Raw genomic sequence first — 20,920 nt, forward strand, 5'->3', positions numbered from 1 at the left:
ACCTGGGACCCCTCAGAGAAGCACAGGGAGCAATGGCCTATGAACACTTCGGGACCAAAGAGACAAAGCTCAACCCCCGCAAGCACAATTAGGTGAGTACTTTACATTTAAAGTACGTCATACTTGCCATTGACCAGGGAAGGCACCCAGAAAGATAGCGAAACAAAACAAGACCAATGTCTGGTTATAAATACGACCTGCATCCTCAAAAGAGCAAAAGAACTTCCCCAGAAAGAAAACAAATAAGCAACACTTCTTTCAACTAGGCCCCCGCTTGTTAGCACCACCTCGCCGCAGGGGAGGGGGAACCAGCTCGGGTGGGCCTGGTTACCCACCGTCTAGTTCTTGAACTGATGTCCTGGCTGTCAGATGTCACCTCTGGCCTCAGTTTCCTGTTCTGAATTTTTGCCTTGTGTGGCTGTACCTGCACTTGTGGTGTGCATCGTCCAGGTGTAATAGTGCATAGGAGCTGCACGCACCTAGGGATACCTTTCCTAGGTGCTCCGTAAGTACTTCCCAGTTCAGGGTTATCTTCCCTGTGGCGTTCGGAACTCGGTCCCCGTTGAGAACTTATCACCTGTAGTTGTCCTCGCCCTTTGGGTGCGTTGGGGGTCTTGGGGCTTGCTTGCTCCGAGTAGGGGTGTGATTTTCAGCTGTTGGGGTGCGCTGGGGCTAGCTCACCCTGCTGTATGCTATCACACGGCACGCCGATGTTTCTCACCGGCGGCTAGTTGTGTTTTTCTGTTTTTTATTGTTACTGGCACTTTTGCCTGTTGTTACGAAGGAGGTCTGCTTAGTTCCTCATTAGGCTCAGCCTAGGGTGTGGTGGTAGTCCTCCTCTGTTGCCCCTGAGATTTTACAGCTGCTACTTCCAGTCTGTTTGCCTTCTTAGCCAGGGTTTATCGGTTAGCTGGCCCAGTGCCTGGGCTTCCTATAGGGCTCATTCACCTTACAGGCCCTGGAGAAACCCTGTGGGGCTTGGTCATTCTATAGATACATCTTCAGAGCCCACTCTTGCATTGTAGGAATTCAAGGGTTGCTCGTTGCCCCCTGCCTCAGGGTGACGATCAACCTTGCTGCCTCCGCCATGTTACCTGTTGGGTCGGGGACACCTATGACCTAGCATCTTGCAGGACTTACTCCTTCCTTGTGCACCAATTTATTCATCCTCTTCCTAATGTTCTAGGGGGCTAGGCAGCGGCCGCATTGCATGAGCATTTTTCTGTGATGCAACAGGCTAGGTTGGTTGCCAAGTCCCTCAAGCCCAAGCTGGGCAGCTCAAAGGCAGTTGAATGCCCTTGAGCTGCCCAGCTTGGGCTTCAGGGACTTGGATTTGAGGGCGTTGGTCACTTTGACCTTGGTTCAGTCTGCGCTTCCTCTTCCTTCTTAGATGAGCATGGTTCGCCCCTTCTCTTCTTCCCTGCTTCTGGCTCCCAAACATTTGAGGGTTTTAGAGACAGGGCAGGGTTTAGCTCGAGATGAGGCTCGGGTGGTTTCGTGAGCTGCCCCTTCTGATTTGGGTGTGGAGGTGGTTGAGCCTCTTCTTCCCGCCGAGACTTCCGAGTCTATCCAGCCTTTCCTTCTGAGGCAGTGGGCGTGGATGAGAGCGTTTGATCCTGCTTGGGCCTGTGTAATTACCTAAGTGTAGTTACAGGATGAGAGCTATGCTCGTGGTGTCCCGTCTTCCCAGTACTCTGTCATATAACGCTTTGAAACTACTGACGGTCTTGGCCTCCCACCTTCTCACCTAACTTGTTCCAACCGTTTACCACTCTGTTTGCAAAAGTGAATTTTCTTATATTTCTTCAGCATCTGTGTTTAGCTAGTTTAAATCTATGACCTCTTGTTCTTAAAGTTCCAGGTCTCAGGAAATCTTCCCTATCGATTTTATCAATTCCTGTTACTATTTTGTATGTGCACTCTTGCTGGGACTTCTGTTGCAGGTGAGGGGGTTTTCATAGCCCTCCTTCCCTTTATGAGTTTGAGTTGAGCTGTGAAGGTTCAGGAGGCTCTTGGTGCTTACCTCCTGCGGACCTCGGTGATGGATTTGGCTTCATTTAAGTTCGGTTCTTCCTCCCTGTTTTGGGTACATTATAAAGTTTTAGTCTTCTTGGCTGGAAGACTGTCCTTTCTTTTCCCTTGGAGCCTGGCACAGCTTTTGTCATACCCCGCACACTTGAGTGGCAGAAGGTTTCTACTGTGTTGCAGGTATTGTTGGGTGGCTCTCTAGAGTTTCTCAGTGAGTGCCTCTACGGTCCTGCGCTTCCTCGTGATGTTGGTCTGGTGCAGCCTTATGCTTAGGTTTCCACTCTTTCGGCTGCTTTGGTGGCTGATGACCTTCAGACTCATGGTCATTTGACTTCTGTCTTGCGATTCTGTAGTCTTCTGGAGCTGTCTTCGGATTGGCTTTTGGAAGATGCTGGGGTGCAGGGTAGGGGCCCTTGGCTGGGGTCTTTGTCTCGGCTGCTTCGGCATTGTCTGCCTTACCGAAGCTGTTTGCACCAAACCTCTGGGAGGCAGTTTCCATGTTTTTCACCTCCCTTCTTGCGTGTCGGCATGCCGTGCTGGCTCTTTCATTGGATTCAGCTTTGGACCTGGCTCTTCAGTTGACTTCACTGTTTTGTCCTCTTTTAGTTTCTAGAGAAGTGTGTTGCTCAGTTTTAGTCAGTGGCTTCTGCCAGTTGTCGTCCCATTTCTGATTTGTTGGTTCTCGGAGCGGCAGAAGGGGGGGGGGGAGAGATCTGGAAAAGTTGGGCCAGGGCTCGGTTCAGTCGGGGTAGGCTTGTGGTGCCAGTTTCTGAGTCACTGGTGACTTTGTTGCCTCTTCCTCTGGTTGGCATGGTGTTCGCTCTGCAAGGAAGTCGGGCTCTCGGGGTTCACGTCGGCCCTTTTGCAGGTTGCCCTGCTGACGGGGCGATGGGGGTCTCTCTCTTCCTACGCTTGGTCCCACGATTCATAGGCTTTTTGGGTCGTTTCTGGAAGCCTTCCATGGCAATGGGCAGACCTTCCTCCCTTTAGGGAGGTCGGGTCTGTGGAGAGTGGGGGGGGGGGGGCAAGCAGGCCTCTTCACTCTTCCATCCATCAGGTCGTCTCGGAGTGACTTTGCTTGGGCGTGGTCGAAATGACTTAGTCTCTCAGGTAGGTTTTCTGCCTGTTCCTAGTTCTACAATGAAACTGTGTGGATCTCTGGTACATTCTGGACTTGTCTCATCTGAACCAATTGATTCCTTGCCCCCACCCCCTTCCTTTCAGATGAATATGTTGTCTCAGGTCTGGCTCCTCCTCGAGCCGGGTGAGTGGATGCTTTCCTTGGACCTCAAGGACACTCTTGGACTTACCCCCAGCCTTTGTGGCCTGTTGGTTAATCTGTTCGTTTATTTGCAGCCGTCTCCTTCTTTTCTGGCAAAGAATGAGACGGCGGGCCTTTGATGGGCCCTTGGGTCATTGATGCTTGGTTGGTCAGGCTCAGGATGCATGATGTGTTGTGTCTGGTTGTGGCTCTTCGCTGTTATCAGCACACCTCGGCTTCTGTGGCTGGGGACACTTGGGCTGATCCGGTTTCCCTCGTTTCCTGTTCGAGGGCTCGGGTCTTCCATGTCGTCCGCATGGTTATTAAGTCCTACCAGCCTGAGGTCTACCCTTGTGCCCATGACGTTCATAAGTTTGCTGCTTTAGCTACCGTGTTTGACAACGTCTTGTGCTGTCATTCGGACATGGGGGAGGGGGTTTGGAGGTTGAACAGGGTCCTGGCCGTCTGTTATCTGGTCAGTATTCCAGGTCCCAGTCAATTGTGTGTGGCTTTGGGTCGCAGGTTGCAGCCAGTTGTCTCGACTTCAAGTTAATGTGCGAGTAGCGTCTGCCTCCTGGGTAAGTCCCTCTTTTACTTGTGTTTGGTTAGGTAGCTCCAGGAAGCAGAAGGGGCTCCTCACAGAAAACCAGCATTGAAATGAAATGCCATTTTCTGGGTGAGTCCCAGAGGCTCCCTGGTACCTTCCATCCCTCCAGTCGGCGGTTTTGTTTTTTGGTGCTCAGCTTCCGAACACGAGGTGTGACTAACCAGTGTGGGGGGGGCCCGGGGTTCCCCCTCCCCCTCCTAGGGAGGGGAAGGCTGCACGTACAAGTGACGCAACAGAGGTGAATGATGTTTGCTTGTTTCCTGACATTTTTTAGGGGAGTTCTGTCTGTTCGGTCTTCAGTTGCAATTCCTTACTAGGTGGGGTTTTTGTTATGTCTACCTTTCTGGGTGCCTAACCCCGGTTAATGGCAGACATGGAATTCTCCCAAACACATGGGGGTTTAATAGGCCATTGCTCCCTATGCCTCTCAGGGAGGGCCAGTTCTGGCTCGTGGTCCCCGGTAGGCAGAACTCCAATTGACTGATGCCACAGACTAATATTGTGTACATCAGTCCGATAGCTTCAGGAAGCCTCTTGGACTCGCCCAGAAAATGGCGTTTCATTACATTCAACGCTGTTTTTTTTATTTGCTAGAATATCTTCAGTTCTCAATATTTTACAGAACTGGCTAAAATGTTAGAAGAAACATTGGAAGAGTTCAGCCCTAGTGTGTGGATTGTTGCTGTGGTAGTGGTATTGGTTGTTGCTACTGTCCTGGCAAGTTTTCTTCTAGTCATTTATTATTTTAAGAAATCAGGTATGTTGAAAGGTATTCCTTAGGTAATTTCTGTCATTTTAAAGAACATCACTTGAAAAGTTATAGACTTTATTTGCTCTCACTAGTAAGTTGAAAATATAATAAAAAACAAGTGCCTTATACTGCTTAATAATATGGATAATGACTAGGACATGAATATTCTGAAGTTTATTTCACAAAAACCAATGTTCTATTCACATTGGTTTCTGGGGGGGGGGAAGCCCCTTCGGCTCCCCGGAGCTATCCAGGCTGATATGGATATATTAGATTTTGGCATAAGTCAATGTGAATGAAGTTCTAGGCCTATCGGGGACCATGAGCCGCAACCTGGCCCCTTCAAAGAGGCACGAGGAGCAATGGCCTATAGAAATGCACATGTGGTTATGAAGCATTCTATATCTGCCATTGACCAGGTCAGGCACCCAGAAAGGTAAGCATCCCAAAACAAACCCCTATTCTGGGTGAAACTACTACTGAAAGTCAAACAAGTGGACAGAACTCCCTAAATGAAAATGAGCAAACGAGCATGATGTCACCGCTTCGCTTGTCTGCACAACCGCCCCCCTCCCCTCCTCGGGAGGGAGGAGGGAGAGCCCCAGACCCTCGTACTGGCAATCCACCCTGCAGTTCTTCGGCTGATGTGAGTGGCAGAGGTCGTGTGACTCTGGCTCTTGATTTCTGTCCTCTGCTCTGTGCTGTGTAGTGTAGTGCACAACTACTCTGGTGGTGCACGAGCCAGGAGTAATCTCACAAGTACTCGGGCTGCATGCGCCTAGAGTCACCTTCCCTAGGTGCCCTGTAAGTACTGCCCTTGGGGCTTGGGGCCACCTTCGACAAGTCATATTGGGATCTACCTTGCTTATTTGCTGCTCGGTGATCAACCGCCCTTAGTGTGCTGTTTTTTTTACACCCCTTATTTGCTTTTGGGAAGGGTTAGTTTGCACTGGTAGGGGCACAGGGTACTGCATAGCTAGTTGTCATCTCTCATAGTGGCCGGCTTTGTTCCGCCTAGGCACGTTGTCCTTGTGCGAGGGTTTTTCTTTTGTTTTTGTTTTCCCTGTCTGGTGGGTCAGTCTGCCTTTGGTTGCCCCCTATTTATATTGAGGGTTATATACATATCTGTGTTTCTTGGTGATATCCCCTGCTAGGCCCCTGTGAGTGAACACATCCCAGGGGTTCAGCTTTTAGAAGTTTGGTTGGTAGACTTAGGTGCCGGTGTGCAGTACCCTGCTTGGGCTTTCCTTAGTGATAGCAGTCTAAGGGCCCTGGGAAACCCTGCGTGGGCACAAGGGGTCTGATGGATGCGACCCTGGGTCCCCTCTCACCTTGTGCGAGCTTCGGAGTTGCTCTGTTCCCTTGTCTCAGGGTGACTTTCATTGATTTTGCCTCCATCATGCTGCCTGTTGGGTCGGTGACACCTTCTACCCAGAGTCCTGCAAGTTTTGTTTCTTGTTAGTGACTCGGTTCACCCTGTCCACTGATGACTATATGGGTGCAGGCAGCTCAGGCGTTGCATGCGAGGTAAATTAGGGTGCTGCAACGCACTAGGTTGATTGCTGACCCGGAAGCCCCGAGGTTGCCCCGTTTTGGTTATAGGGACCCGGACTTGGGGGTGTTGGTTGCTTTGACCTTGGTTCAGTCCGCACCCCCTAGTTCTTACCCTGCTGTGGTGCATTCTGGTCCTCCCTCTCCCCCTTCCCTACCTCCAGCTCCGAGGCATCTGAGGGCTTCAGGGTCGGGGCAGGGTTTAGCTGGTTTTGAGACTCGCGCAGTCTCGGGGGATGCCCCTTCCAGGGTGGTAACGGAGGCATTCGAGTCAGTTCCTCCTGCCATGAAAACCTCCAGCCACTGGTCTGACCAGTGGGCTCCCTTCGTTCGTTCCTGCCTTTCCAGCTGCCCCGGCTTTTTGCTTTGAGGCCAGAGCTTTGAAGGACGACTCGGCCCCAAATCCTGTGTGGAGGTTCCCAGGGTCGGGGAGGGGCTGACTCGGGGGCCTTGGGGGCCCATTGGACCTCGCCTGGGTTTTTCTACCTTCTGAGCAGGACATACTATTGCAAGGAGTGGGGCTTTCATCATCATCCCCCCCCCCCTCCCCCCTCCAGGTACGAGTTGGATTTGGTGTCGGCCCCTCCCCAGGTTTGGTGTCGTGTCCCTTCAGGTCCGTCGGTATTGTCGTTCCAGAGGTTTTCGTTTTTTGCATCCTTCTTCATGATGTGTGAGCGGCCATTGCAGCTTAAATCCTGCACAACCTGGATTATGCCTCTATTTTGAATCTGTCTTCATTCAGGTCTGGGTCTTTATGTCTCTACTAGGTTCGTTATGAGGTTCCGGAGTCGTCCTGGCTAGCAGACTATCCTGTGTTGTCTTTGGATGCTTGGCATCTGTTCTGTCGTACCCGCACGCTTGAGTGGCGCCAGGCGCTGGCGGTGATCCAAGATTACCTGGAGGACGGGTTGAGCACCTCAGTGCGTGCTTGTTCGCCCCCTGTCCTTCCTCCGGATATTGGCGTTGTGTGCAGCTTCATGTGCAGGTTCCCTTCCTTTCGGCCTGCACTGGTTGCTGAGGACTTGCGCGCTCGTGGCCTGTTGGCTTCGGTCTTGTGGTTCTTTTCCCTCCTGGAGCTTTCCTCGGATTGGAGTTTTAGGCCTAGAACGCCAGTCACATTGACTGATGCCAAACTCTAATATATCCATATCAGCCTGGATAGCTCTGGGGAGCCTCTGGGTCTTGCCCAGAAAATGGCGTTGCATTACATTCAACTCTGTTTTTTTTTTTTTAGAAGGTGCCTGGCTTTCAGATTGTCATTAAGACATTAGTATTTGTTTAGTAAGCTAACTGCATGTTATAGAGAGAAACGGAAATTTCAATTATTCATTTAAGTTTATATATATTTTAGATTTGGGAGACAATGGAGGTGTTAAGTGGTGCTGAAGGGGCAGGTTTCATAACTTATAGAAAGGCAGAGAGTAGAAGTAGCTGCTGTTATTGGGTGTTGCCAGGTTTACTTTTGTTTTGTAATTATATTTTTCCTGTTACTGTTTCTCTGTGATATCTTGAAAGCCCCTCATTGTATTGACATGAACCACACAAAACATACTTGACTAGAAATTGATATTGAGCAAAAACCCTTTGGCATGCTTTTATGTAATAATTAATAATAATCCATTGTCCAAATGGATATCCTGCTCGAAACGCTTTGCGTAATAGTGACTTTAGGCATTGTATGTACTAGCTCTATCTATAAATCCATCAAATTTGTATCTTACCTTGTATGTATGTACCTAAACTGAATAAAAAATTTAACTTAATTTAATTGTTTTACTGGACAGGCAGTCAGTATATACATTCAGTAAATGTTATATACATACGTATATGTAAGGCTTATATTGAGGTCCTCATTCCAGGGTTGAATTACTGACCCCTTCCCAGGATGCAACCCTACAACAAGCCGACTAACTCCTTGGTACCTGTTTACTGCTAGGTGGACAGAGATATTAGGTGATAGGAAAATATTCCCAACCATTTCTGTCCCACCCGGGATTCGAACCCGGAATTCTTGAATGTGTGTCAAGAACGAATCCGACTGTACTACCGGGAACCTCATATATGTATATACATCATATATATATTGTACTGTGCATTCTATCACAGATTACAATTAATAATTCGCTCATATGACAAGTTTGACCACACAAGTGGACCGCACAAGTGGTCCACAAGCTTACGATGTTGGGACAGAGTTCACAGAGTGGTGGAAAACTGTCTCATTCTATCTACAATTAATAATTCCTTCATCAGACAAGTTGGATCACACAAGTGGTACACACAACAAGTAAAGCATATTAACCAAACACCAGCCAGAGTGGTCCACACAAGTGAACGACTGAGTTTCAATGATTTGCGATCATTGATTTGTGGCACACATATCTTTGTAAATTAATTTAAAGGCTGAAGCGTGAATAGCTAGCTAATGTATTGAAATCTTCTTATATACATTTTCTGTGATGAAACAAGATGAGTGAGGGTGGACAGATAAGGGAATACTGTACTGTAAACCTCACTTTACAGTGATGTTTCACTCACTTTCGTTTGTGTTGTCATAGAACGTTTCAGATTAATAAATCATTTCTAAAATTGGTGTTTTAATAATTTTATTATCTTAATTAAACTAAACTAAATAAAACTAAAAATATACTGTAATACAATAGATATCTGCTATTTGAGAAATTATTCATGTTATTGTCAGCTCACATTCTTGAATGTGAGTGGACAGAGCGGAGTGGACGGGTCTAATCTGTGTACACACAACACCACCCTTGTTTTGTTCGATTTCGTCGCCATAGTTCAGTGACCTACAGCTTCGAAATAATGAAATTAATAAATCAGTTCTAAAATAAGTATTTTTATAGCTCTTATTATCATAATAATGTTGCTAAACTAAATATATAACTCAAAAATATATAATTGATGTAAATCAATTAGAGAATATATGAGAGAAATTTATGATACTGGAAATCGAACATAACACTACGCTTGTTTTGTTCGATTTCGTCGCCACAGTTCAGTGACCTACGGCTTCGAAATAATAAAATTAATAAATCAGTTCTAAAATAAGTGTTTGTTATAGCTCTTATTGTTGCTAAACTAAATATATAACACAAAATTATATAATTTGATGTAAATCAAATATTTGAGAGAACTTTGTTACTGGATCTGACTTAAACACCAGCCTACTGTAGAGTGTACGTATAGACCTAGTCTGCGTTCGTACAGTATGCACCCAGTACCCTCAGCTTTGTTTGCGATTGACGTACAGTATTTAACCACTGGTGGAAGAATAATTGTGGAATTTACCATTTTTTGACTACAGCTGTATTGTTATACAACAAAATGTCTCAGGGACTTACTAATAGTGCCATATTAATGCCAAAAATGAAGCAATATTTTGCAAGAACTTGTAGCAGAAAATCAACCAGCACGAGCACAGCTGTACCCAGCACGAGCACAGCTGTACCCAGCACGAGCACAGCTGTACCCAGCACAAGCACAGCTGTACCCAGCATGAGAACAGCCTGTATCCAGCACAAGCACAGCCTGTATCCAGCACGAGCACAGCTGTACCCAGCACGAGCACAGCTGTACCCAGCATGAGAACAGCCGTATCCAGCACAAGCACAGCTGTACCCAGCACGAGCACAGCTGTACCCAGCATGAGAACAGCCGTATCCAGCACAAGAACAGCCGTACCCAGCACAAGAACAGCCGTACCCAGCACGAGAACAGCCGTACCCAGCACGAGAACAGCCGTACCCAGCACGAGAACAGCCGTACCCAGCACAAGAACAGCCGTACCCAGCACAAGCACAGCTGTACCCAGCACGAGCACAGCTGTACCCAGCATGAGAACAGCCGTATCCAGCACGAGCACAGCTGTACCCAGCACGAGCACAGCTGTACCCAGCACGAGCACAGCTGTACCCAGCACAAGCACAGCTGTACCCAGCACGAGCACAGCTGTACCCAGCACAAGCACAGCTGTACCCAGCACGAGCACAGCTGTACCCAGCACGAGCACAGCTGTACCCAGCACGAGCACAGCTGTACCCAGCACGAGCACAGCTGTACCCAGCACAAGCACAGCTGTACCCAGCACGAGCACAGCTGTACCCAGCACGAGCACAGCTGTACCCAGCACGAGCACAGCTGTACCCAGCACAAGCACAGCTGTACCCAGCACGAGCACAGCTGTACCCAGCACGAGCACAGCTGTACCCAGCACGAGCACAGCTGTACCCAGCACAAGCACAGCTGTACCCAGCACGAGCACAGCTGTACCCAGCACGAGCACAGCTGTACCCAGCACGAGCACAGCTGTACCCAGCACAAGCACAGCTGTACCCAGCACGAGCACAGCTGTACCCAGCACGAGCACAGCTGTACCCAGCATGAGAACAGCCGTATCCAGCACAAGCACAGCTGTACCCAGCATGAGAACAGCCGTATCCAGCACAAGCACAGCTGTACCCAGCACTGATACAACAGCAGCCAGCACCAGCTCAAAAGCAGCTGAAGCCACAGCAGCAGCGAGCACCAGTGTATGTAAGGTAGGCTGCTCCATTATTGAGACGTTAATGACAAATACAAAACAAATGGAACACATTTGAATTAAAGAAAATGTGTTATAGTGGAGCAGCCTACCTGTCAAACACCGAACGAAGCTTTTTGACATTTGTTGTATTTTAGAAATTTCATTTCTTTTTTCTATAAAACCGTCAATGTTTTGCAACATCTCAGCAGTCACCCCTTTATATCCCAGCATCATTAGCATCTTTAAACAAGACCAACATAATTTATGTGCATCATTGGAGGCGTCTGAAAATGTGCAAGAAGCAGCGCGACCCCACCATGTGGTGTTGACGTTACTCAAACGAGCGTTCGCCATATGGTACGATTTTATGCCGATCGGGCCATTCGTTACCCAAAATGTTCGCCTTTTGGGGCGATCGTTATGCGAGGTACCACTGTATATATGTAATGGGTATTATTTAGCCATGTTCCTTTACAAAATAAACTTGTGGAAAATTATTCATGTACAGGATTTAGTGACCAGGATTCTGATCATAGCTGGATTAGGGTGATAATTAGTGATGTGCATAGTATGGTGTGAAGAGGAATCTTGGTGAGGAGGGAGGGAGGGAGGGAGGTAGTGTTAGCTGGCTAATGTGTGGCAACCACTCTTGCTGTTTTGACTCACCATACCAGCTTAGTAGTTCGCTATGGTGAACACAAATGTAGATACTAATATATAACATGAGTATATAGAGTGTAATAACAGGGAAAGGAGTATGTTGGGAGGAGCCGTTTTGGTGAGGGAGTTCAGTGAGGCTGTCGTCTGCTGGATGCTGTGTGACTTGTCATGCAGTATATGATGGTCACTCTGATGTTTGGACACCATACCAGCTTAGTTGTATAGTTATGGTGAATAAAACATGTAGATACTTATATATAAACATGTGTAAATAGTGTAATAAAAACAATAACAGTATGGTGGGAAGTGGAATGTTGGCGAGTTTTTGGTGTTGAAGGAAGGAGGGAGGTAGTGTCTGCTAGCTGCTGTGTTGCTGCCAGTCTTGTTGTTTTGACTCACCATACCAACTTAGTGGTTTGTTATGGTGAGCACATATGTAGATAGGTAATATACAATGTGTGTATATAGTGTAATAACAGCAAAAACACTGATTGATTGATATAGGATATAATATACATGTCACATATATATATATGAGTCCCATAATTTTGATCTTGAGGTTATCTTGAGATAATTTCGAGGCTTAGCGTCCCCGCGGCCCGGACCTTGACCAGGCCAACTTTTTGTTACACCCTCCCCCCCCAGGAAGCAGCCCGTAGCAGCTGTCTAACTCCCAGGTACCTATTTACTGCAACCCATCCTCCGAATTGACAGTACGTTTTAATACTAAGTGTAATAAGTACATGTCCTGACTGTTATACTTAGTACATAATTGCACTTATTGGGCTGTTACATTTACCTCCCCATTTATTCTCCTTGTTTTCCGTTAATACGCTCAGAACTTTAGGATGAAGTTTTAAAGTTCAGCTTGCTATACACAAGTTTTAAATATTAGGAATTTCTTTTTCAGTTTATTAAACATTTAGAGATTTCGTACAAAATTTGAAAATATCCTGAGTTACTTTACAATTTATTGATATATTTTAGTTTTGTTTTATTTGTTTTATAAAACTATATCATCAATATAGCTATAGGTTAAGTAGTAATTGTAATTAAGTAGCAATAAAATGCTTATCTTCAAAAACTAAGGCGATTAGGTGAGGTCGTGGTTTTCTATTCAGCTTTTCAGGTAAGCTCAAATATTCACAATATATTTGACAGTACAATTTAATACTAAGTATAAATAAGTACGTACAATTCCTGACTGTCATACATAGTACATAATTGCACTTATGGGGCTGTTACATTTCTCTCCTTATTTTTGGAGGACGGGCTGATTTACTGCTAGGTAACAAGAGCACTGAAGAGGGAGCCGGTCGGCCGAGCGGACAGCACGCTGGACTTGTGATCCTGTGGTCCTGGGTTCGATCCCAGGCGCCGGCGAGAAACATTGGGCAGAGTTTCTTTCACCCTATGCCCCTGTTACCTAGCAGTAAAATAGGTACCTGGGTGTTAGTCAGCTGTCACGGGCTGCTTCCTGGGGGTGGAGGCCTGGTCGAGGACCGGGCCGCGGGGACACTAAAAAGCCCCGAAATCATCTCAAGATAACCTCAAGATCAAGACTGTACGTTTTGTTTTAGTGCCGTACATGTCTTTTGTCAGTTCTCCTTCTTTCCTCAATGAAAGTTGTTGCACCACCAGCCCTGTTGGGGCTGGTGGTGCCTCTCCTGTGGGTTTTGGGGTCCCTGTTTTTCACTTCTCGTTTCCAGTTTCAGCTGATGGGGCTCGTTTCTTTGTTGGCCTCTGCCTGGGCCTTGGCTCTTAGGTTTTTCATTGCCTGTTTTGTCCTTGCTGTTGGCCGTGTTTCCGGTTCAGCAGTTTCTGCATGCAGCAGTTTTTCTCGGTTATCGGGCTTGTTGCTCCTTCAAGGGTCTCGGGGAGTGGGGGGGGGTGTGCCTCCCGAACGGAGCGTGTCTGCTCCGCCGGGTTAGTTCTTTCCCGGCTTGCTGGGTTTTGTCGGGGTTCCAGGTTCCCCAGCAGGTGTTACTTTTGATTCTTTGACAGCCTTAGTTCCGGCGCGGCTTACTCAATGTCCGCACCCGAGGAAATCTCTGAATTGGAAAATTCAGAGATTTTTACTGTACCAGCACAGAAGCTGGTGATTGACGAATCCCTTATACTATTCAAAGGACGTGTTTCATTCAAACAGTATATTCCCTTAAAACGAAACAGATTTGGCTTGAAATTCTTTGTACTGTGTGACTGTGAAACAGGATACGTGTTACACATGATTCTGTATTCAGCTAGCGATGTAGACATTCCCGGTAACGATGAACATGGATTCTCGGGTAGTGTGGTGAAGTCACTGATGGCACCATGGATGAACAAGGGCCACATCCTATACACAGATAATTACTATACAAGTCCATTGCTAGCTAAGTTCTTGATTGAAAATAGAACCGGGTTGGTTGGCACTGTAAAGCCACGAAGAAGGGAAATGCCAGTGTTTGTCGGTGGACTTGCAGTTGGTGAGTGCCAGGTATGGAAATGTGATGAAATTCTCTTAGTACGGTGGAAAGACAAGAGAGAAGTGAACCTGCTGACAACCGTTCATGAGGGTACAATGTTGAACAGTGGCAAGGTGCACCGTGTAATGAGAGAACCAGTATATAAGCCAGATTGTGTTCTTGACTACAATATCAACATGCGTTTGATTAATAAGGCTGACATGATGATTAGCACTATCGAGTGTGTGCGGAAAACATTGAGGTGGACGAAAAAAGTGTTTTTCCATCTTGTTGACATGAGCATGTTGAACTGCTATAATTTGTACCTGGTGAAAACTGGACGTAAACCTATTTTCCGTACATTTGCTTTTACACTTACAACACAGTTATTAGCAAAGTTTGGTCAAGAAGTCCCTGGCATACGAAGACCAATCATGAACCCAGTGTTGCAGCATGATGCAACACCCAGGCTCGCTCACATAGATGCCTTTCAGCAACACATACTAAAGAATTTGCCAGCAGGTGGAAAGCATGCAATAGGCCAACGTGCATGCCTAGTATGTAAAACAACAAAACGAAGAAAGCAAAACCGTAAAATGGTGCAAACATGGTGTGAAGGGTGTGGAGTTGCATTGTGTGCTGTCGACTGCTTCAACGACTACCACACACTCCAAGACTTCTAAATGTGCAATAATAGTACAAAAACCTGTACATAGTGCGTGCTAGTGTGTACATATAAAATAACGAACATTTTGATTACTGTACATAATATAATGCCATAATGGAAAACGTTTGTGTGCGCATGTGTATACTCGATGTGTGCAACATATATTGACAATAACTGTTAAGTGACATTATGTGCAACATAATTAGTGACTAATATTGCAAAGAATACATGCGTAAACACTGTAAATAATGACGCGAAAATAAATTCATGGCAACTGTGGCTGCTTGAAGACCGCGCGCGACGCCTCCGAGACGCACCGTGCATGTGCGAACATGCAAACTGTGACGTCATCATCCATATTCTCGGCTCAATTACGGCGGTAAGTACAATTGAATTTTTTTTTTCTCGTGATCAGGGAACACGACTTAACAGGTTAGGAAGAATTTTTTTTTTTTTTTTTTTTTTTTTTTTTTTTTTTGTGCCTGTGGGTGTCAATCAATATATAGCCAAGCGCCATTTAAGGGTTAAGAACAGGATAATTGCCGGAGAATCATTAAGCAGCTGAAACCAACACAGCAGCAGCGAGCACCAGCAAAGTTGATGCAAACATCTAGAACATCGTGTGTGAAGTGTACAGTTAGAACAAGTGTTAAATTTAAGTACATAGTGTTAAAACTGAAGTCGCAGTAATTTTAATGTGCAATAGTTTTCATAAACTGTATTGTAGTATTCAACATACAGCAGAACTACATAATCAATAGTGTTAACTGCATAATACAGTACTGTACGTATTTACTGTAATTACAACTTTATGAGAATTCAAGATGGACATACTCCAGCAATAAGGTAAATTAAACTATAACACAGTATTTTTTTTAGCAGAGTACAGAATAATATATTGGTACAGTATGTAATAGGATAAAGCATTTTTATTGTGTACAGTACAAGAAAAAAAGACACTGATGCAAATGCCTCCCGAAGGTCACCTCTTGCAATGAACCCACTTCCGTAATGAACTGGGGTTGGTCCTATATAGCGCGCCGAATCGAGGTTGTACTGTACCAGTTTCGTAGTCACATAGCACGAATAACTTTAGCCCAAACCTGTGCAGATTTGATGAATAATGCCAGTAGTCCCTTGAACAGAACTAGCGATTTATCTGTCACGACATTCTGTGTTGGTACAAAATTATCACGAAACGTTCCTCTCAAATCACTAAATATCTTCTGCACTTTTGACAGTCTGTCTTCAATAGCATTGTTCTCAAAGTGCAGGCACCTGAGCAGCAGCAGGAACCTATCACGTGACATGTACCTGTTGAACAAGAGTGGTTGGAATATGTCTGTCTTTATTCCAATAGTCCTGGATCACGTGTTTATCTGCATGCCTCATCATCATGCACAACACTAAAAAGCATACATTTCCTCAATAGTTGTATCTTTCCAATGTGTCAATCGAGAGGTAGGTAAAATTCCACGGCCAATTAGTTCCAGAGAGTATCTGTTCGTCTCTGCAATGAGATGGTCCATGAATGGCTGATCGAAATATTCCAGAAAATAATCAATTTCACGCATATCATTGCCAGTACAGTACAACCTCGATTCAACGTACTATATGGGACCAACCCCAGTTCATTGGAGCGTTGGATTCGTTGCAAGAGGTGACCTTCAGGAGGCATTTGCATCAGTGTCTTTTTTTTTCTTGTAGACAATAAAAATGCATTATCATATTATATACTGTACCTATATATTATTACTCTACTAACAAATACTGTTACATTTGTTATTTACCTTATTGTTGGAGTTCATCTTGAAGTCTCATGGAGTTATGAATGCTGTACAGTAAATACATACTGTAGTGTATTATGCCGTTAACACTGTGTTGAGTAGTTCTGGTGTATGTTGAGTACTACAATAAAGTTTATGAAAACTATTGTACACTAAAATTACTGCAACTTTAATTTTAACACTATATTTCGATTTGTCAAGAGGCTGGAGTGTTCATTCCGCGACTTTGTTGGACATATCGGCACAACCAAGGATCATCCATGCACCATGTCGGCTCCAAATGCACTCATTGTGTTAGTGATGGCTGACTGGTGGGTGGATGGGCAAGCAGGGAGGGAGCCAGGGAGGGAGGGAGGCAGGCAGGCAGAGGCTGGGAGGGAGGCAGACAGGCAGGCAGGCTGGGAAGGAGGCAGGCAGGCAGAGGCTGGGAGGGAGCCAGGGGGGGGAGGCAGGCAGGCAGGCAGAGGCTGGGAGGGAGGCAGGCAAGCAGGCAGAGGCTGGGAGGGAGGGAGGCAGGCAGGCAGGGAAAGGCTGGGAGGGAGCTAGGGAGGGAGCCAGGCAGGCAGGGAGACAGGCAGGCAGGCAGAGGCTGGGAGGGAGCCAGGGAGGGAGGGAGGCAGGCAGAGGCTGGGAGGGAGTCAGGGAAGGAGAGGATGGAGATGGATTGATGGGGGTGGGGGAGGTGTGTCGGTGATGGTGAAGGGACCGACTCGCTGATAACCCTAACTCATTGACCCAGTTAACTTTTTTTAACTTGATTTGTTTCTTAAATTCTGGATGGATGGAGGGAGGGAGAAAGGAGGGAGGAGGGATGGAGAGAGGGAGGGAGGGAGGGAAGGAGGGATGGAGAGAGGGAGGGAGGGAGGGAAGGAGGGATGGAGAGAGGGAGGGAGGGAGGGAAGGAGGGATGGAGAGAGGGAGGGAGGGAAGGAGGGATGGAGAGAGGGAGGGATGGATGGAGAGAGGGAGGGATGGATGGAGAGAGGGAGGGATGGATGGAGAGAGGGAGGGATGGATGGAGAGAGGGAGGGAGGGATGGAGAGAGGGAGGGAGGGATGGAAGGAGGGAGAGAGGGAGGGAGGGATCGAGAGAGGGAGGGATAGAAGGAGGGAGGGAGGGAGGGATGGAAGGAGGGAGAGAGGGAGGGAGGGCTGGAGAGAGAGAGGGAGGGAGGGATGGAAGGAGGGAGAGAGGGATGGAAGGAGAGAGGGAGGGAGGGAGGGCTGGAGAGAGTGAGGGAGGGGGGCTGGAGAGAGGGAGGGAGAGAGGGAGGGATGGAGAGAGGGAGGGAGGGAGGGATGGAGAGAGGGAGGGAGGGAGGGATGGAGAGAGGGAGGGAGAGATGGAGAGAGGGAGGGAGAGATGGAGAGAGGGAGGGAGAGATGGAGAGATGGAGAGAGGGAGGGAGGGAGGGAGAGAAGGAGGGAGAGAGGGAGGGATGGAGAGAGGGAGGAAGGAATGGAGGGAGGGAGGGATGGGGAGAGGGAGGGAGGGAGAGAGAGGGATGGAGAGGGAGGGAGGGCTGGAGAGAGGGAGGGAAGGGTGGAGGGATGGAGAGAGGAGAAGGATGGATGGAGAGGGGGATGGATGGAGAGAGGGAGGGATGGATGGAGAGAGGGAGGGAGGGAAGGAGGGATGGAGAGAGGGAAGGAGGGATGGAGGGAGTGTTACGGCCCTATTGGGTCGCAACTGGGTTCTTCTCTGATGTTATTAGAGTTTGGGTATCCGGCCCCAAGTTAGTAGTGGCTTTCAAGGGGTGTGTTCCGTAATGCAAATAAATTAAAGGGGAAGGGATACTAATGCACTGCTTTTGTATATATATTGCTACCACCACCATAAATATATCACAGTCACACGCAGGGTTGCTATAACTACACTTATTATATACAGATTAGTCTTCCTCTGAAGACACAGGATGCTCCACGGTGCTCACGATGAGTAGCCCTGGTTCTCTTCTTAGTGGCCCACGATGAATCCTCTGATTCTCTCGGCGAATCTACCCTGGCCACAGGCCAGCCAAATCACAGTCCCACTGGGTGCACCGTCGTAGAAGCCTTCAACCACAAATCCAGCCTGTAGCTGGCAGGTTCCAATCAGCTCCGCTGTGTAGGCCACTCCACGACTGATACTAGGGTGGCGAGCCCTAGGCAGGAGCCACGTGTGATTCCGCAGATCACTCTCCTCTCTTCGCACCACAGTGGGTAGTCTCCTCCACCAGCCAGCCCCCAGATAAGACGATTCCTGGTACTGCTACGTCACAGGCAGGCTAACACACTCAACAGTGTTCGTCCGGGGGTGACTCACAGCTTCTGCAGCAAACATGTGGAGAGACTATGGCTGCCTTGAATAGACTGCCCCATCGTCCAATACAGCAGTCCCAGGTCGACTCTGTAATCAGACACGTCATTAGTACTGGTTACACTCTAGGGCACCTCACTTACAGACTTAGACACAAACGTTCACCTATCCACTCCATAGATGGCGTTGCTGTCTAAGCACCACCTCACCAGAGGTCAGCAGCGGCTATGTTATGAGCTGATCAAGACAGGAAACCAGCCCCTGTGGCCGGTATATCTCGTCCTCACTAGATGGCGTCATCCATTTGGAGGGGGTTTCGGGAGCTGACTCACAGATGGCATTGTCGTCACTGCTCCGTGCTACGACGCTGGACTCGGATCCGTAACAGGGAGGGAGGGAGGGAGGGATGGAGAGAGGGAGGGATAATAAGAGAGGGAGGGATAATAAGAGAGGGAGGGATAATAAGAGAGGGAAGGATAATAAGAGAGGGAGGGATAATAAGAGAGGGAGGATAATAAGAGATATAAAAAAAACTTATTTTAGAACTGATTTATTAATTTTATTATTTCGAGGCCGTAGTCACTGAACTATGGCGACGAAATCGAATGAAACAAGCATGGTGCTGTGTGTACAAGGATTAGACCCGTCCACTCACTCATGCTAGAGTTGTTCCAATAACATACAGTAATTTCTCGAATAGCAGATCTTATTACAGTATATTTTCGGTTTTATTTAGTTTAGTTTAATTAGGATAATAAAAAGCTATTAAAACACTGGTTTTAGAAATTATTTATTAATATGAAACTTTCAAAAGTCATGGGTCACTGAATTATAACGACACGAAAGTGAGTGAAACCTCACTGTAAAGTGAGGTTTACAGTACGGTATTCTCTTATCTGTCCATCCTCACTCATCTTGTTTCATCACAGAAAATGTCTATAAGGAGATTTTACCACATGTAGCTAGGTAATCATGCTTCAGCCTTTAAATTAATGTACAAAGATCAGTGCCCCAAATCAGTGAACGAAAATCATGGAAACTCAGTTGTTCACTTGTGTGGATCACTGGCTGGTGTGTGTGTGGACCATTTTGGCTGGTGTTTGTGTGGACCATTTTGGCTGGTGTTTGTGTGGACCATTTTGGCTGGTGTTTGTGTGTACCATTTTGGCTGGTGTTTGTGTGTACCATTTTGGCTGGTGTTTGGTTCATATGGTTCACTTGTGTGATCCAACTATTTATGAAGGAATTATTAATTGTAATCTGTGATAGAATGAGAAAGTTTTCCACCACTCTGTGAACTCTGTCCCAAAATCGTAAGCTTGTGGACCACTTGTGGTCCACTTGTGTGGTCCACTTGTGTGATCCACTTGTGTGATCCAACTTGTCATATGAGAGAATTATTAATTGTAATCTGTGATAGAATGGGAAAGTTTTCCACCAGTCTGTGAACTTTGTCTGGACATCGTAAGCAAATCCGAACATCCCCCGCTTTGGCGAACCATTGTTCGTCGAACCGGGTGAGTAAATCCGGCTTGAAAAGTGTGCGAACTAGCCGGAGATTCGTTGAATCGAGGTTGTACTGTATAGAGAAATGAGGGTGTCACACCAACATCGGTATCATCAAATGTTGGAATTTGTGAGACAAAATTCTCTCAATCCTGCCACCCAAGTATACCAGTACCACCAGCATGGAAGCCAGCTCCATGGCCCCATCATCTTGTGCTAGAGCTGCATATAGGTGTGCTAGGAGATGAGGCTGTTCTGCATAGTATAGGCTTACCACGAATACCTGATGTCAAGGATGCACTGTCGTCTTTATCCTCAGGCCGTGTGACACGCTGGCGCTTGCCTCATTGTGTTGCAGGGGCAGCAAAACCCCGCCTAGTAACACCATAGCCGCTTGTACTCAGTTCGTCAACACTACTTGTACCTGAGCCTGTCACTGAACCCCAAATATAACTCATCACATATAGTATCACCAAATAAACTCACATCAGGTGACACAGATGGTGATGGTAACTCTGGCGGTGTTGACTCAGGGCGGCGTGGGAGGCCGGGTGAGGCACATGTACTGCACACACTCGTGACATCTTCCACCTCAGTGTCCCCATCACTTGTGTCAGACCCCTTGTGTTAGGTCTTTTTCAGGACTGTAGTCTAAATCATCGGCAATCGGTCCATCATCAAACAATATGTCCTGTATTTGGTCCTCTGAGAGTTCATTTGCAGCACCGCAGCTGATTGTGGACCGGGAGCTCGTAGATGATATGTCAGACACGTTGACCAAACCACACACTAGAAAGTGAAGGGACAACGACAT

At 47.0% G+C, this 20,920-nt stretch overlaps 1 protein-coding gene across 3 annotated transcripts in view; it reads left to right on the forward strand.

Annotated features, from left to right (window-relative positions):
- The window catches only part of LOC123757634 (contactin-2), a 184,295-nt gene that overhangs the window by 153,430 nt on the left and 9,945 nt on the right, over nt 1–20,920 (forward strand). For 2 of the 3 annotated variants that reach the window (XM_069326939.1, XM_045741475.2), the window contains exon 6: nt 4,519–4,653. The exons of the other annotated variant lie outside the window; for it this stretch is intronic. In XM_069326939.1, the coding sequence (XP_069183040.1) occupies nt 4,519–4,653 (135 nt within the window). The remainder of the gene's footprint in view (nt 1–4,518; nt 4,654–20,920) is intronic. 3 annotated transcript variants of the gene reach the window in all.

This window comes from Procambarus clarkii, chromosome 19, assembly GCF_040958095.1.
Source record: "Procambarus clarkii isolate CNS0578487 chromosome 19, FALCON_Pclarkii_2.0, whole genome shotgun sequence".
Taxonomy (NCBI): Eukaryota; Metazoa; Arthropoda; class Malacostraca; order Decapoda; family Cambaridae; genus Procambarus; species Procambarus clarkii.